This window comes from Ornithorhynchus anatinus, chromosome 12 (genome assembly GCF_004115215.2).
Source record: "Ornithorhynchus anatinus isolate Pmale09 chromosome 12, mOrnAna1.pri.v4, whole genome shotgun sequence".
NCBI lineage: Eukaryota > Metazoa > Chordata > Mammalia > Monotremata > Ornithorhynchidae > Ornithorhynchus > Ornithorhynchus anatinus.
This window is the reverse complement of record NC_041739.1, coordinates 5,964,391-5,981,474: the sequence shown is the minus strand read 5'-3', so window position 1 is coordinate 5,981,474 and position 17,084 is coordinate 5,964,391. Positions and strand designations below refer to the sequence as shown.

Below are 17,084 nucleotides of genomic sequence, written 5' to 3'. Positions count from 1 at the left end.
GGTTCTGCCGCGTTGGGCTTGCACGTGCCTGGGGGGAAATGGGGCTGGGCTTCCACGTACCGTTGTCCGTCTTTCCAGAACGGTTCGCATATGGGATTACACCCAAGACGCCTGCATCAGCGTGCTCACGGGGCACACGGCACCGGTCCGGGGCTTGCTGTGGAACTCCGAGATCCCTTACCTCCTCATCTCCGGCAGCTGGGACTACACCATCCGGGTCTGGGACAGCCGGGAAGGGACCTGCCTGGATACCGTTTATGACCACGGGGCGGATGTCTACGGTATTTGCTCCTCCAGATTTTGTTTCTCAACGATACTTATCGCGCGCTTACCGTGTGCCCACCGCTCGGTCCCGGCGTAGGTACAGGATCGATCAGGAAAGACGCGGTCCCTGTCCCACGCGGGGCTCTCCGTCTAAATTGGAAGGAGGAGGGTTGTATCCCCATTTTGTAGATGAGGAAACCGAGGCGTAGAGAAGCAGCGTGGCTCAGTGGAAAGAGCCCGGGCTTGGGAGTCAGAGGTCTTGGGTCCTAATCTTGGCTCCGCCGCTTGTCAGCTGGGTGACCTCGGGCAAGTCACTTCACTTCTCTGGGCCTCAGTTACCTCATCTGTAAAATGAGGATTAACACTGTGAGCCCCGCGTGGGACGACCCGATACCCTTGTATCTACCCCAGTGCTTAGAGCAGTGCTTGGCACAAAGTAAGCGTTTAACGAAAACCATTATTACTACTCTTTTTTGGATGGCATTTATTAAGCACTTGCTCCATGTCAGGCACTGCTCTAAGCACAAGGTTACGAGGTAAACGGTTTGGACACAGTCCGTGTCCCCCGTGGGACTCACAGTCCTGATCCCCATTTTGTAGATGAGGGAACTAAGGCACAGAGAAGTGAAGGGACTGGCCAAGATCACACAGCAGACGAATGGCAGAGCCGGGATCAGAACCCAGGTCCTTCTGACTTCCAGGCCCGTGGCAGAGTTCGTCCCCCAACGAGTCTTAATAACTCCGTCGTGGGTGTCCACGGGGGCAGTGGACTCTATTGTATCGGATTCTCCCGAGGGCCCTCGTGCAGTGCTCTGCCCAAAGTAGGTGCTCAATCCGTACCGTTTCGATGGATCGGTCGACTGACATACAATACCCGTTAATTGTCGTTTGCGACATTTCTGCCCTGCGAATGGACTGGAGTATGAACAGGGAGTGTGGTCAGGGAATGTGTCTGTTATATTGCTACATGGTTCTCTCCAAAGTGCTCAGTATAACGCTCTGCACACAGCAAGCGCTCAATAAATACAATTGACTGACTGAGTGTCCTTAAGGACAATTTAATGAAAATCAGATTTCCCTACTCTCTGCCCTATCTCTAGCTCTGTTTCCCATGCAGAGAGATACGCGTTCTCTACCTCTTCCTGCCTACCTCGACTCTCCCTCCAGACCGTAAGATCGCTGTGAACGGTGAAGGTGACTGCTAATTCCGTTGTATTGGGCCCTCCCAAGCGCTTAGTACAGTGCTCCGCACACAGTCAATGCTCAATAAATACCACTGGTTGATCAATACGGAGCTTAATGTTGTCTGTTGCTATGTGTTTGGTAAGTAATGAGAGGCAGTGTGGCCTCTGAGAAGCAGCGTTGCCCAGTGGAAAGAGAACAGGCCTGGGAGTCAGAAGGTTACGGGTTCTAATCCCAGCTCCGCCGCTCGTCTGCCGTGGGACCTCGGACAAGTCACTTCATTTTTCTGGGCTTCAATTCCCTCATTTGCACAACGGGAGCTCGGTATCTGTTCTCCCTCCTACTTACGCCGTGAACTCCGTGTGGGACCTGATGATTTTCTATCCACCGCAGTCCTTAGTTACGGTGCTCGGCTCGTAGTGAGCACTTAACAAATACCACGGTTACTATTAATAAATGCAATCGAGAGATATTATAGAGAGTGATGGTGTCATTCAGGAGGTATTGTGTAGAGCTCACTAGTTAAAACGTGATGGAGACAAGACTGCAGACGGGCTTCTGTTTAATAATGATGGTATTTGGCCATTCGATCGTATTAGTTGAGCACTTACTATGTGCAAAGCATTCATTCATTCGGTGGTATTTATTGAGCGCTTACTATGTGCAGAGCACTGCACTAAGCACTTGGAATGTACAATTCGGCAACAAAAGTACCGTACTAAGGACTTTGTGAAGTACTTACTGCATGTCAAGCACCGTTCTGAGCCTGGGGTAGATACAAACTACCTACAAACTACAAACTACTCGCGCTGGGGTAGATGATCAGGTTGGGCTCCACACGGAGCTCACAGTCTTAATCCCCATTTTACAGACGAGGGGACCGAGGCTCAGAGAAGTGGAGTGACTTGCCCGACGTCACCCAGCAGACAAGTGGTGGAATGGGGATGGGAACCCAGCTCCTTCTGACTCCCAGGCCCGTGCTCTAGCCGCTAGGCCACGCCGCTTCCGAGCCGTACCCGGGCTCCGAGTTCCCTTCGGAATGTCGGCTCGGCGCCCAAGTCGCCGGTGGTTTCTGTCTCCGTCAGGGTTGACGTGCCACCCGAGCCGCCCCTTCACCCTGGCCTCTTGCTCCCGGGACTCCACCGTGAGACTGTGGTCCTTAACGCCCCTGATCGCCCCTCTCCAAATCAACATCCTGGCCGACCGGCCCTGGGACGAGGTCGTCGGCAACACAGGTATCGGCGGCGGACGGGCGGGGAGGGAACAGCCTTTCGGGACGCTCGGGCCCGCTCCTCGTGCCGCGGGTGCGCGTGCCTCCCCGTGCGTTTGTGCGCTCTCCAGATCGGGCGGTGGAACCCGGGACCCCCCCTCTGCTCTGCGGCAAAGTGTCCAGAGACATTAAACAGGAGGTAGACAAACTGACGGGCAGCCTTCGAGGGAACAAACTACGCTGGTTTTCGGAATGCTTGTCAGTAAGTACGCCGCAGAGCCTTTACAGCGCGCCTTCCCAATCCTTACCTTATCAGCTTGAACAGTAGGAACTCATTTCCCTCATTTGCCCCATCCACCCTACTTTTTATTATAACAATAATAATAATAATAATAACTAATAATAATGGTAATTTTGGACACATAATGCTCCGGAGAAGACACTAATATTAGGAAAAGTCCAGGGAAGATGTAGAAGAGGCAGATCGGCAGCAAGATGGGAAGAAACCATTACAGCGGTAACGGAAGAACCATCAGAGAGGTTGTGGATTACGAGGACAGGACGTTCTGGAGAAAGTAAATACGTGGAGTCGCTATGAATTGGAAACGACTCGATGGCATTTCGTAGTAATAAATTTGTTAAGTGCTTACAATGTTCCAGTACTAAGCTCTGAGAGCAGGAAATACAAGCAAATCGCCTTGGACGTAGTCCTTGTCCCACGTGGGGCTCACGGTCTCAATCCCCATTTTACAGTTGAAGTCACTGACCACAGAGAAGTGAAATGGTGCCCAAGGTCACACAGCAGACAAGTGGCGGAGCCAAGATTAGAACCCATAACCTAATGGCTCCCAGGCCCGGGCTCTATCCACTAGGCCCTACTACTTCACTTTAAGCACTTGAAATTCACCCCAGCTCTTTGTAGGCGGGGATTTGGGGGCAGCGTGGCTTAATGGATAGAGCATGGGCTTGGGAGTCAAGAAGTCATGGGTTCTGATCCCGGCTCTGCCACTTGTCAGCTGGATGACTTTGGGGAAGTCACTTAACTTCTCTGAGCCTCAGTTACCTCAACTGTAAAATGGGGATTAAGACGGCGAGCCCCGTGTGGGACAGCCTGATGACCTCGTATCTATCCCAGTGCTTAGAACTGTGCTTGGCACGTAGTAAGCACTTAACAGATACCTTCATTATTATTATTATACGTCTACTCCCTCTGTTACACACTGTCCTCTCCCTAGCACTTAGTGCAGGGCTCTTCACCTAGGAAGCGCTCGTAAATACTACTGATTGACGGATGGACCCCCTCCTTCACTCCCGCGGCTCTTATGTTCATATCTGTAATTTACTGATCTATTTTAATTTCTTTCTCCCCCTTGAGACTGTAAGCTCGTGGTGGGCAAGGTCTTTGTCTACCAACTCTTTTTTTGTACTGTACCCGCTCAAATGCTCAGTGCACACGGTTAGCACTCGGGAAATGCCACTGACCGATTGATGGAACGGTAATCACATCTCAATCGCTTAGCGCAGTGCTCTGCACAGAATAAGCACTCGGTAGATATCATCGATCGATCCATTGACTCCCAGCGAGGGGTGACCTCAAAACCCAGGGCATGTGAAGGCTAGTGGGTGTATCCTTGGCTTAGCCTGGGGCGACTCTCCCAAGGGCTTAGTACATTAGTAGAGTGATCCGCAGATAGCCGGTGCTCAAAGAATCGGTCAATCGGTCACATTTATTTATTTATTATTTATTTAATTATGTATTCATTGACAGTAGAGCTTACTGCGTGTAGGGTGCTGACCTAATGACTTGGGAGTGGACAACACAACAGTATAACAGACACATTCCCCGCCCACGAAGAGCTTACAGTCTAAGGGGAGGAATACTTCTGATCGCTTGAGCCGCCCCCTCAAATCACCTTTCAGTCTCTCCGTGGTGCTAAGCCTCGTTTCTGACCCTCACCGTGGGAAGGGACTCTGTCGAGTGACCGGGCCCGTTCTCGGACACCAGTGAGGTCAGATGAGACTTAGCGTCCCTCCCCTCGTCACCGATCCGATTTTAGGCCCCAGAAAACCCGATCTGGCGGTGGAATTTGGAGGACCCAATAAGAGATGTGCAAAGTCCCAAAACGAACCGTCAGTTCATTCATTCAGTCATATCTATTGAGCGCTTACTGTGTGCGGAGCACTATACTAAGCATTTTGGAGAGTACAATACAGAACTAAACAGTCACATTCCTTGCCCACAATGGGCTTACGGTCCAGAGTGGCGGAGGCAGACATCAATAGAAATAAATAAAATAGCAGATATGTTCATAAGTGCTGTGGGGCTGGGTGGGGGAGGACAAAGAGAGCAAGTCAGGGTGACGTAGAAGGGAGTGGGAGATGAGGCACATCAGACCTTAATTCATTCAATAGTATTTATTGAGCGCTTACTGTGTGCAGAGGACATAGCGCTTGAATCTGAGAAGACCTCTTGGAGGAGATGTGCCTTCAGGAAGGCTTTGAAGACAATGGTGTCGCCGAGGCCGGTGCATCGGGGGAGAACGGGACGCGGTGGTTTTTGAATGCACCGCCACGGGCATTTCGCTAGACGCTACAGATTTGATTTTTAACTCCCTGACTTGGCGCTGAATCCCGGCCGTTTGTATTTCAACATTTAGCCCCCAGGAGGCAGTCAAAACTTGTGGGACCTCGTGGCGATAATTAAAGGCCAAGACGACAGCCTTCTTCCTCAGAACTATTCCAAAGGAATCATGCACGTCAAGCATCTGGTCAGATTTCGAACGGTAAGCAAGTCCGGCTCCCGGGGGGCCGTACGTATAATAATAACCGTGGTCTCGTTGTGCGCTTACTATGTGTGAAGCGCCGTTCCAAGCCCTGGGGGAGACACAAGGTGATTGGGTGGGACACTGACCCTGTCCCGACGAGAGGCTCACAGTCTTAACCCCATTTTACAGATGAGGTCGCTGAGGCCCAGAGAAGTGACTTGCCCCAGGTCACGCAGCAGCTATGCGGCAGAGTCGGGATTAGAACCCACGTCCTCCGACTCCCAGGTCCCGGGTCTTTCCACTAGGCCAAGCTGCATATGAAGGGCGACTTTCTAGCGAACGTATCTGAAGAAAATGCCATCCATAGATCTAATCCCAGTGCTCAGTATAGTGCCTGGCATAGAGTAAGCACTTAAATGACATTAAAAACAAACCAACAAAAAACCCCAAGCAGGGGCAAGGTTTCAAAAGGGAACTCACCATTCATCCTCGAATTGTCGGCTCTGTCCGGAAGAGCGGCCGACCTCGCGGACCGCCGGGCCGCGACCCCTCAGGCCGGCGCGGGGGACGCCCCTCCCACCAGACGCTTTTCCGTCCTCAGTCCAGAGCCCAAGAGCTGACGACCGTCAAGATGTCCAGGTTCGGCGGGGGGATCGGCGCCCCCAGCAAGGAGGACCGACTGAAAGAGGCCGCCCGGATCCACCTGCGCTTGGGCCAGATCCAGAGATACTGCGAGCTGATGGTGGAGCTGGGAGAGGTAGGGTCCCCGCGGGGGCTCGTCGCGGCCCGTCCCGCCACGGTCGGGACCGGGAGCGGAACCGGGAGGCCCGGGAGGGCCGGACGGAGGCCAGGGCGTTGCTCTAGGCCTTTCCCTCTCCGCCGCCCGTCTCTGCATCCCTTGGGGTGGGCACGGCAGGGAGGGAGGAGAGAGTGTGAGTGTGTGTTGATGGTGGGGGGTGCTGAGAGGGTGCCTGTTTGCCCGAGAATATGTGTGTGTGTGTGTGTATGGTGGTGGTGATGGTGGGCCGGGGCGGTTACGAAGGAAAAACCGACTGACTCGTTCCAAGGAGAGCTGTTTTCAAAAGCCCAGGTGTGAAGTTGTGTGTGTGTGTTTGTGTGAGGAGGGAGTTAGGGGGTTATAAATGCAATAGCAACCAACATATTCGAAAGAGGGCTGAGTTCAAAACCCCAGGTGAAAAGTTGTGTGCGTGTGTTTGTGGGTAGGGGTGGGGGTAGTTAATTACGAAGGAAATACCAACTGACTTATTCAAGGGAGAACTGTTTTCAGAATCCCAGGTGTAAAGTCGTTTGTGTGTGTCTGTGGGTGTCCGTGTGAGTGAAGGGAGAGATATGGGGTTATAAAAGGAATAGCAGCCCACATATTCCAAGCAGAGCTGAGTTAAAAACCCCAGGTGAAAAGTTGTATTTGTGGGTGTGTTTGGTGGGGGTGCGAGGGGGTAGTTATGAAGGAAATAATAATGATAATGTTGGTATTTGTTAAGCGCTTCCTATGTGCAGAGCACTGTTCTAAGCGCTGGGGGAGATATAGGGTCATCAGGTCGTCCCACGTGAAGCTCACAGTTAATCCCCATTTTACAGATGAGGTAACTGAGGCCCAGAGAAGTGACGTGACTCGCCCGCAGTCACACAGCTGACAAGCGGGAGAGCCGGGATTCGAACCCATGGCCTCTGACTCCCAAGCCCGGGCTCTTTCCACAGAGCCACGCTGCTTCCCACCAACTGACTTATTCAAGGGAGAGCTGTTTTCAAAATGCCAGGTCTAAAGTTGTTTGTGTGTTTCTGTGTGAGTGAAGAGGGAGATGCGGGGTTATAAAAGGAATAGCAGCCGACATATTCAAAGGAGAGCTGAGTTAAAAACCCCAGGGGTAAAGAAGAGTGGGTGTGTCAGTGTGTGTGCATGTGTTGGGAGGGCAGGGATCGTCTCTACCTGTTGCCCAATTGTACAATCCAAGCGCTTAGTCCAGTGCTCTGCACACGGTAAGCGCTCAATAAATACGATGGATTGAATGAATGAATGAATGAATGGTGGGTAGGGAATGTCGCTGCTTATCGTCGTATCGTACTTTCCCAAGCGCTAAGTAGAGTGCTCTGCGCACAGTGAGCGCTCAGTAAATACATTTGAATGAATGAACACTGACCTACATACCGGAAGGAGAGCTGGGTTCAAAACCAAGGTGTAGAGTAGCGGGAGTGTGTTTTGGGAGGGAGGGTTATAAAGGGAACACCGCCATATTCAAAAGAGAGCTGAGTTCAAAACCCCGGGTGTAAAACAGGATTCCGTGCCTCTGCCTTCTTTATCCTGCCTATTCCCGGTCTACAACCCTACCATAAAAGGAAGAACTCTAGCTATAACTGCAGCTGCAGCCGTGTGATTTTTTTCCCCCCTATTGTATCTTTTAAGCCCTCACTGTGTCAAACACTATTCTAAGCGCTGGGGTAGATACGAGGGAATTAGATGGCGTGGCTCAGTGGAAAGAGCGCGGGCTTTGGAGTCAGGGCTCATGAGTTCGAATCCCAGCTCTGCCACCTGTCAGCTGTGTGACTGTGGGCAAGTCACTTCACTTCTCTGTGCTTCAGTTCCCTCATCTGTAAAATGGGGATGAAGACCGTGAGCCCCACGTGGGACAACCTGATACCCTGTGTCTACCCCAGCGCTTAGAACAGTGCTCTGCACATAGTAAGTGCTTAACAGATGCCAACATTATTATTATTATTAGTATAGATGGGACACGGCCCCCGGCCCGCAAGGAGCTCTCAGTGTAAGAAGACGTAGCCTTTCTAGCTGTTTCTGGTCCGTTCTGCCTCTGCCCCAAAGTTCACACAAGGACCCACCGGCTCATATAAATATATATTATAATTAAATATATAAATATATATATAAATCCAATCATATTTATTGAGCGCTTACTGTGTGCAAAGCACTGTACTAAGTACTCGGTATAAAAATCCAATGAGCGGGAGACAGACATTAATATAAATGAATCAATAAAGAGATAAGTTACAGCTATACACATATTTGCAGTGGTGCCGGGAGGGAGGATGAATGATGGAGCAAGTAAGAAAAGCACAGAAGGGAGTGGGAGGAGAGGAGGGCGTAGTCAGGGAAGGCTTCTTGGAGGTGGTGGGCCTTCAATAAGGTCTTGAGTTGGGGAGAGCAATTATCTGTCTGATATGAGGAGGGAGATGTGGAAGCGGGGATCCAGACCCCAGTTCTTAACCCCAAAATGAAATTCCTGCCCCAGGTTCTCTCCCGGCAGGGTCCCGCTCTCCGGACCCAAAGCCGAGAAGGGGAAGCCACGGGAGGCGGGTGGGGGTCGGGAAGGATGGAAAGGTTTCCGAAGGGAAGACCGCGCGTCTCCGGAAGCTTTCTCTAGACTGTGACCTCGCTGAGGACAGGGAAGAAGCAGCAGGTGGCCTACTGGATAGAGCCCGGGCCCGGGAGTCAGAAGGACCTAGGTTCTAATCCCAGCTCCACCTCTTGACTGCCGTGTGACCCTGGACGAGTCGCTTCACTTCTCTGTCCCTCAGTTTCCTCAACGGTAAAATGGGATTAAGACTGTGAGCCCCATGTGAGACCCGGACTGTGTCCAACCTGATTAGCGCGTATCTACCCCAGTGCTTAAGACAGGGCCCGGGTCATGATAAAGTGCTTAGCAAATACCATTTTTTTAAAAAAAAAGCATTAGCAGGTGAGCTCTCACTGGAGCCTTCAGCGTTTCTCAACATCCATAGGGAAATTCAGATTAGGGTGTGTTTTCATCTCTTGCCTTTCTTCTTTTCTCCCCTGCTGTAGAGAAGGCTGATTTCCAAAGAAATAATGAGCTCGAAGCCCTGTTCCGAGATCCCTAGAGGTTTAGCAAGATCCCCCTCGGGGACCCTCAGGCATAAACAACCTTCCCTCGCCCCCTCCCTTCAAGCCTGCTGGAAGCCTCAGCCCTTCTCCAGATGAGACCCGCACCTCTGCCGCTTCTTTTTAAAAAACATTGTATCTGTCAAGGTGCTCACTATGTGCCAGGCACCGTATTATGCGCTGAGGCGGGTTCGAACTAATCGGACTGGACACGGCCCACATTCCACCCGGGGCTCACAATCTTCATCTTACAGCTGAGAGAACTGAGGCACCGTCTCAGCGACTCGCCCAAGGTGACACGGCAGACGAGTGGCGGAGCCGGGATGAGACTCCTTGACCTTCTGAAGCCCGGGCCCGGATTTATCCACCGGGCCGCGCTCCTTCTCCTGCTCTTTGAGCCTAGTTGAGAGGCATCGGGGAAACAGAATGGCTGATAACCTGGCCCCACTGACCTGCCCAGCCCCTAGATTACCCCCAGGTGCCCAGCGCAGGCAGAAATGCGGGGCACAATATTGCACAAAATTTCCCCAGTGCTTACTTTACGACTGCATATTGCAAGCATTTAACAAATGTCTGTAAATAACAAATTATAAATTCCTTTTTTAAAAAAAGAAAATGGTATTAAGTGTTGACTGTGTGACATCCTGGATTAGATGCGAGCTGATTACTCTCTCCCCCTACAGAGTTTTATCGAAGGCCCATCTCCTCCAAGGGGCCTTCCCTGACTGCACCCTCCTTTCCTCTTCTCCCGCTCCCTTCCGCGTCGCCGTGACTTGCTCCTTTTCTTCGTCCCCCCCTCCCAGCCCCACACTACTTATGTCCGTATCCGTCATTTATTCATTTCTATTCATATCTGTCTCTTTCTCTAGACTGCAAACTCACTGTGGGCAGGGAATGTGTCTGTTTCTTGTTATATTGTACTCTCCCAAGTGCTTAGTACGGTGCTCTGCACGCAGTAAGTGCTCAATAAATATGAATGAGTGAACAAACTGAATGAATGAATGAACGAAATGGCCAAAGCACCATATCATCATATGTCTTGCTATGATGCCAAGCAATGAGTACAATGCTCTGCCTGTGGAAAGTGCTCAGTACATATATTATGGTACTCATTAAGTGCTTACTATATGCCAAGCATCACTCTAATCGTGGAGTAGATTCACGTTAAGCAGGTTGGACAGAGTCCCTGTCCCAAGTGGGTGTCACACTCTTAATCCCCATTTTACAGATGAGGGAATTGAGGTCCAGGGAAGTGAAGTGACTTGCCCAAGATCACATAACAGACAAGTGGCGAAGCCGGAATTAGAACCTGGACCTTCTGCCTGCCGGGTCCGTTCTCTATCCATGAAGCCAATAAATACCATTGATCGGCTGCAGTAGCATGGCGTAGTGGCTAGAGCCCGGGCCTGGGAGTCACGGATTCTAATCCTGCTCTATCTCTTGTCTGCTGGGGGCCTTGGGCAAGTCACTTCACTTCTCTGGACCTCAGTGACCTCATCTCTAAAATGGGGATTAGGAGTGTGATACCCATGGGACAGGGACTGAATCAACCCCGATTTGTTTGTATCCACCCCGGTGCTTACTACAGTGCCTGGCACAAAGTTTGCGCTTAAAAGATACCACGATAATTAATTATTATTATTATTCCACTCCAGTGGGATCGAGCCCTCTCTGTTGCCCCAGGAGTCTCTATGAAATACTGGAAGAAATTAATGCAGAGGTAAGGCTAAACCGTATCGTTTCTCCTCGGGGGGTGAAGACACGACGTTGTAAACAAACATATACAGCTAGCACGACCTACCTTTCTTGCTGCCCGTGCAATGGGCAGAGCCGGGTTTAGAACCCAGGTCCTCTGACTCCCAGACCCATGCTCTTCCCACTAGGCCACACTGCTTCCGTAACAGGAAGGAGAGTAGATCCCATCTATGTCCCCTCTAGACGTTGAGATCTTGTGGGCAGGAACGTGTCTGTTGTTCTATTCTTCTCTCACAAGCACACAGCAAGCGCTCAATAAATGCGACTGATTCACTGATGCGTCTGTTTATTGTTCTGTGGTACCCTCCCGAGCGTTTGGTCCGCTGCTCCAACCGAGGAAGCGCTCAATAAATACGACTGACTGAATGGATCGGGAAGCCAGCAGTTGTCCCAGCTTCTGAGGTGTCGGGCCCTGAGGTTCCGTGGGCGTCAGCCCCCGATACGGCAGCAGGGCCGTGAAGTCGGGGACCCCCTCGAGGCGGTGTGCATTTAGTCCTCTTGACTTCTAGTGCCGCACCGCCTCCTCTTCGCTCTCTCCGGCTGCCTATTTATTGAGCACTTACTGTGTGCAGAGCACTGTACTAAGCTCTTGGGAGGGTAGTGTAGAACAATAAATAGACACACACCCCGCCCGCAACCAGCTAGAGGATGAGGTGAGCCCCCGGCTGAGCAGGGAATGCCAAATCGGGAATCGACCTCCCACCTGCCTTGCCTGTGTCTTAAGCCTGATCTTGGGCCCCTTCTACTCGGGGGGTTCCCACGTTGCTCCAAACACTCACCGAAGTCGGGCGAAACATACACGCACACACCCCCTCTGGACCGTGAGCTCGCTGTGGGCAGGGAATACATCTGTCGATTGTCCTATTGTACTCTCCCGGGCGCTCGGTACAGTTCTCTGCACACAGGAAGCCCTAGATAGGGACGATTGCATTGTAGCGCGTATACCGTCCTCTCTCGAGCGCTTAGTACGGTGCTCTGCACACAGGAAGATCTCGATCGATAAGTGACTATAAGTGATCTCGACCCAGTGACTATTTCACGGGTGCCAGAAGGACGTTCCCTTATTGCTGGAACCCTCAGCGGCAAGGCCTGTTGGAGCCGGGCCCGGGAGATGCGGAGGTCCGGTTGGGACCCCCGGCCACTCGCGGAAAGCCCCGTTGGCGTTTGTTTTCTCTCCTTAGGAGAGCAGACCAGCTAATAGAGGAGGAGAATGACGACGTCATCCCCTACTGCATAGCCACGGGTGATGTGAAGAGACTCGTCGGCTTCTTTACCTCCAGAGGTCAGCTTAAGGAGGCTTTGCTGGTCGTCCAGGTAGGGAAACCCGTAGGCCGGAGCCCAGCCGCTACCCAAAATCGGCAGCTGAAATGGAAGCAGCCAATACCGGATACGGATACTGCAGTTATCGTGATTATTAGTGGATAGAGCGCGGGCCCGAGGGTTAGAGTTTGTTTTGTTTAATGGGATTTGTTAAGCGCTCACTATGGGCCAGGCACCGTACTAAGCTCTGGGGTAGATACGAGCTGATCGGGATGGACCTAGTCTATGTCCCACATGGGGCTCACAGTCTTACAACCCACTGTACAGATGAGGGAACCGAGGCACAGAGAAGCGAAGTGACTTGGCCGAGGTCACACAGTAGACGAGTGACGGAGCCAGGTTTGGAATCCAGGTCCTTCTGACTCCCAGACCCAGGATCTATCCAATAGGCCACACTGCTTCTCGGAGGACCCGGGTTCTAATCCAGGCTCCCCCACTCGTCTGCTGGATGACCTTGGGGAAGTCACTTCTCTTCTCTGTGCCTCAGTTTCCTCATCTACCAAATGGGGATTTAATAGTTGTTCTTCCTTCTGCTTAGATTGCCATTCATTCATTCATTCATTCATTCATTCATTCATTCATTCACACATTCGTATTCATTGAGCACTTGCTTTGTGCAGAGCACTGTACTAAGCGCTTGGAAGAACACAATACAACAATAACCTGACACATTGCCTGCCCTAAAAGAGCTTACAGTCTAGAGAAGCAGCGTGGCATAGTGGAAAGAGCCCGGGCTTGGGAGTCAGAGGCCATGGGTTCTAATCCCTACTCCGCTACTTATCAGCTGTGTGACGTTGAGCAAGTCAGTTCACTTCTCTGTGCCTCACTTACCTCGTCGGTAAAATGGGGATGAAGACTGTGAGCCCCTCGTGGGACAACTTGGTGACCTCGTATCTATCCCAGCCCTTAGAGCAGCGCTTGGCACACAGTAAGCGCTCAACAAATACCATCATTATTTATTTATTTATTATTTAGAGGGGGCCTCTGGTTATCTCGTCTCTACTTCTGTGCTTAGTTCAGTGCTTGACGCCTACCAAGTGGTTAAAAAATACCACTGTTATCGTTATTGGCAGGATCATAAGGAGGTTGTGTGATCTTTCAGCAAATGTTGATGGCATTTTGTCTTGTAGTCACTTTGGGTGTCCATTTGGAGAAAGACTCAGGTTTTTCCATCAGTGATAATAATGGCAAGAGCACTAAATGCGTGTGGTAGCATTGAGTGCTAAACACTAGACTGAGCACTGAGTTGGATTATGGACTCCGAAACAATCCCTGTCCCACGTGGGGCTCACATCCTAAGAGGGAGGGGAGAGGAAGTATTTTATTCCCATTTCACAGTTGAGGAAACAGGTCCAGAAAGGTTGAAGTGATTTGCCCAAGGTCACCCAGCGGGCAAGTGGTAGAGGGAGGAAAACCCAAGTCTTCTGATTCCCCATTCCAATAACAATAACACTGGGGTATTCGTTAAGCGCTCACTGTGTATGGAGCAGTGAGGTAGGCATGAGATCATCAGGTTGGACACAATCCCTGTCCCTCTTAGGCTCACAATCTACAGAGGTGGAAGAACAGGCACCGAACCCCCCTTTTACAGATGAGGAGACTGGGGCACGGAGAAGTTAAGTGACTTGGCTAAGGTCGTACAACAGGCAAGTGGCAGAGGCGGGATTAGAACCCCGGTCCTCTGACTTCCAGACCCATGCTCTTTCCGCTCGGTCAGGCTGCCTTCCATTCGGTTGGAAGCAGAGGGCGAGGGGCGGGGAGGGCCTCGCCGAGGGAGAGATCTGCGGGAAGGTCTTAGGCAGGGACCACTTTACTCCTCGCCTCCTTCTCCAACTGAGTGGGCGGGCGCCGGCAAATGGCCTTTCCGTTGACTCGGTGACCCATTTCTTTCCAGGCGGCGTGTGAGGGAAACGTGCAGGCTCTGCACACGCCAGCCCCGGACGGCTCTTCCGATTCCGCCGGGAGCACCGGGGACCATTACACTGAGTGAGTGAGTGGGTGGGTGGGTGGGTGGATGGGTGAGGACGTGGGTGGGGCCGGGCCGGCTCCGAGCGGCGGTGGGATTCGTCGAAGAGGAGTGGGCCCTTCCCCATCCCGGGCTGGTCGAGACTCGTGACTTGGCGGAGTGGAGGTCGTCTGGCTGCCCCGGTGCCCGGGGAAGGGGAAAGGCCCGCAGGGCAGGAGGAGAGACGCCAGTCCCGGTAATGCCCACGTAGAGTCACTTCTGGAACGGGCTGGGTTTGCGTTCCCGAACCCAGTTTGAGGCGAACGAGCCTTCGTCGGACACCCCACACGATAGAGTCCACCGCCTCTTTCGCCATCACGCTGTGCTCTCTCTGACGGATGCGCGTTGTCGGAAGAATATTCCCCAAGTCTCACGTCAGGTTTCTGTCCCAAATGCTCGGTGGAAAGACACATTCTAGGAGGTCCGCGGGTGCCCATTTACTGTTGGGATCTGATTCTATGTACCAGGATTTGTTCGGCACTTATGTGTCAAGCATTACTGAGCACCGGGTAGACAGGTGCGCTCTATCTAGACAGGAAGATGCTATAAAGAAACAGCATGGCCCCGTGGCTAGCGTGGGCCTGGGAGTCAGAAGGACCTGGGTTCTAAACCCGGCTCCTCCACTTGTCTGCTGTGTGATCTTGGGCCGGTCGCTTCACCTCTCTGTGCTTCAGTGGCCTCATCTGGAAAATGGGACTGGAAAATAAGACTGGGAGCCCCATGTGAGAAAAGGAACTGTGTCCAACCCGATTAGCTTGTATCAACCCCAGTGCTCAGAATCGTGCTTGCCACACAGTAAGAGCTGAACAAATGCCGTCATGATTATTATCATTATTATATAGATCTAGATATATGGATCTAAGTACATCCGCATCTCTACCGATCTAGGATGGGTCGATCTGAGCATTTCTAGATCGCTGCGGCCCCGTTCCGCCCCCACACTTTCACCGCCGCGTCGGTTCTCTCGACTCTAGGCTGCTGCACAAGGTGAGCGCGGAGCTGGCGGAGTGGTACTTCCAGGACGGCCGAGCCATCTCGGCAGCGTGCTGCCACTTAGCCGTGGACAACGTCCAGGTAACCGTCCCCTTCGTCGCCTTCCTCGTCGTGGCGATGCCGGCCAAGCGTTGCGCCCACCGCCGGGCTGGCTCCAACAGCATCGGATCGGACGCGGTCCCCATCCCACCCGGGGCGCTCGGTCTGAGGGGTCGCGGGAAGCAGCGTGGCCCGGTGGCTAGAGTCCGGGCCTGGGAGGCCGAAAGAGCTGGGTTCTCCTCCCGGCCTCGTCCCTTGTCTGCTGCGTGTCCTTGGTCGAGTCACTTCACATCTCCGCGTGGACCTCAGTTCCCTCATCTGTAAAATGGGGATTGAGACGGTGAGCCCCATGTGGGACAGGGACTGTGCCCAACCTGATTAGCAGCTTGTATCTAATGCAGCACTTATTATTATTATTATTATTTATGGCATTTGTTAAGCGCTTAACTATGTGCCAGGCACCGTACTAAGCGCTGGGCCGGATACAAGCAGGTCGGGTTGGACGCAGTCCCTGTCCCACGTGGGGCTCACGGTCTCAATCCCCATTTTCCAGATGAGGTAACAGGCCCAGAGAAGTGAAGTGACTTGCCCAAAGTCACACAGCTGACAAGTGGCAGAGTCGGGATTCGAGCCCGTGACCTCTGACTCCCAAGCCCGGGCTCTTTCCACTGAGCCACGCTGCTTCTCCTAAGTTCTAAGTGCTTCTCCAGCACTTAGAACAGTGCCTGGCACATAGTAAGCGCTTCACTAATACCGTCATTATCGTTATTCATTCAGTCAGTCGTATTTACTGAGCACTTACTGTGTGCGGAGCATTGTACTGAGCACTTGGGTAAGTACGACAATAAACGGTGACATTCCCGGCCCAGAAAGAGCTTACGGTCTTGAGGAGGAGAGGCAGACATCGATACAGATAAATAAAATGAGAGATGTGTACATAAGTACTGGGGTGCTGGGAGGGGGAGCATTACTAACTCTGTGGTACTCTCCCAAACGTTTAGTACGGTGCTCTGTGTGGAATGTGCCCAATATATACCGCTGATTGTTTGAGTGAGGGATGTCGTGAGCACCAGCAGCTCTGGGACTTCTAATGGGTTCTAATCCTGGCTCCGCCACTTGTCTGCTGTGCAGGACCTTGAGCGAGTCACTTCACTTCTCTGGGCCTCAGTTACTTCATTTGTAAAATGGGGATTGCGACTGTGAAAGCCACGTGGGGCAGGGAAAGCGTCCAACCTGATGTGTTTATATCCACCCAGCACTTAGTACAGTGCCTAACACATAGTAAGCACTTAACTTGAGAAGCAGCGTGGCTCAGTGGAAAGAGTCCGGGCTTGAGAGTCAGAGGTCATGGGTTCCAATCCAGCTCCGCCACTTGTCAGCTGTATGACTTTGGGAAGTCACTTCACTTCTCTGTGCCTCAGTTCCCTCATCTGGAAAATGGAGATTAAGACTGTGAGCCCCACACGGGACAACCTGATCACCTTGTATCCCCCCAGTGCTTAGAACAGCGCTGTGCACATAGTAAGCGCTTAACAAATACCATCATTATTATTATTATTATTAACAAATACCACAATTATTATTATTGTTATCATTATTAGATATCCGTCCCTGACTATGGCTTTCAGGATATATGGGGCCAGCTTTCCTTTGTATATTTTTGATTAGTAGCATTTAGAG

The 17,084-nt window shown here is 51.9% G+C and overlaps 1 protein-coding gene across 3 annotated transcripts in view; it reads left to right on the top strand.

Annotated features, from left to right (window-relative positions):
- The window catches only part of WDR17 (WD repeat domain 17), a 73,989-nt gene that overhangs the window by 42,378 nt on the left and 14,527 nt on the right, over window positions 1–17,084 (top strand). For all 3 annotated transcript variants that reach the window (XR_003763432.2, XM_029077097.2, XM_029077100.2), the window contains exons 13-21: window positions 79–281; window positions 2,532–2,681; window positions 2,788–2,918; window positions 5,314–5,439; window positions 6,023–6,178; window positions 10,948–11,012; window positions 12,229–12,361; window positions 14,262–14,353; window positions 15,347–15,446. Coding sequence is in view for 2 of the 3 variants with exons in the window: in XM_029077097.2 (XP_028932930.1) it covers window positions 79–281; window positions 2,532–2,681; window positions 2,788–2,918; window positions 5,314–5,439; window positions 6,023–6,178; window positions 10,948–11,012; window positions 12,229–12,361; window positions 14,262–14,353; window positions 15,347–15,446 (1,156 nt within the window). In the remaining variant the exon portion in view is untranslated. The remainder of the gene's footprint in view (window positions 1–78; window positions 282–2,531; window positions 2,682–2,787; window positions 2,919–5,313; window positions 5,440–6,022; window positions 6,179–10,947; window positions 11,013–12,228; window positions 12,362–14,261; window positions 14,354–15,346; window positions 15,447–17,084) is intronic.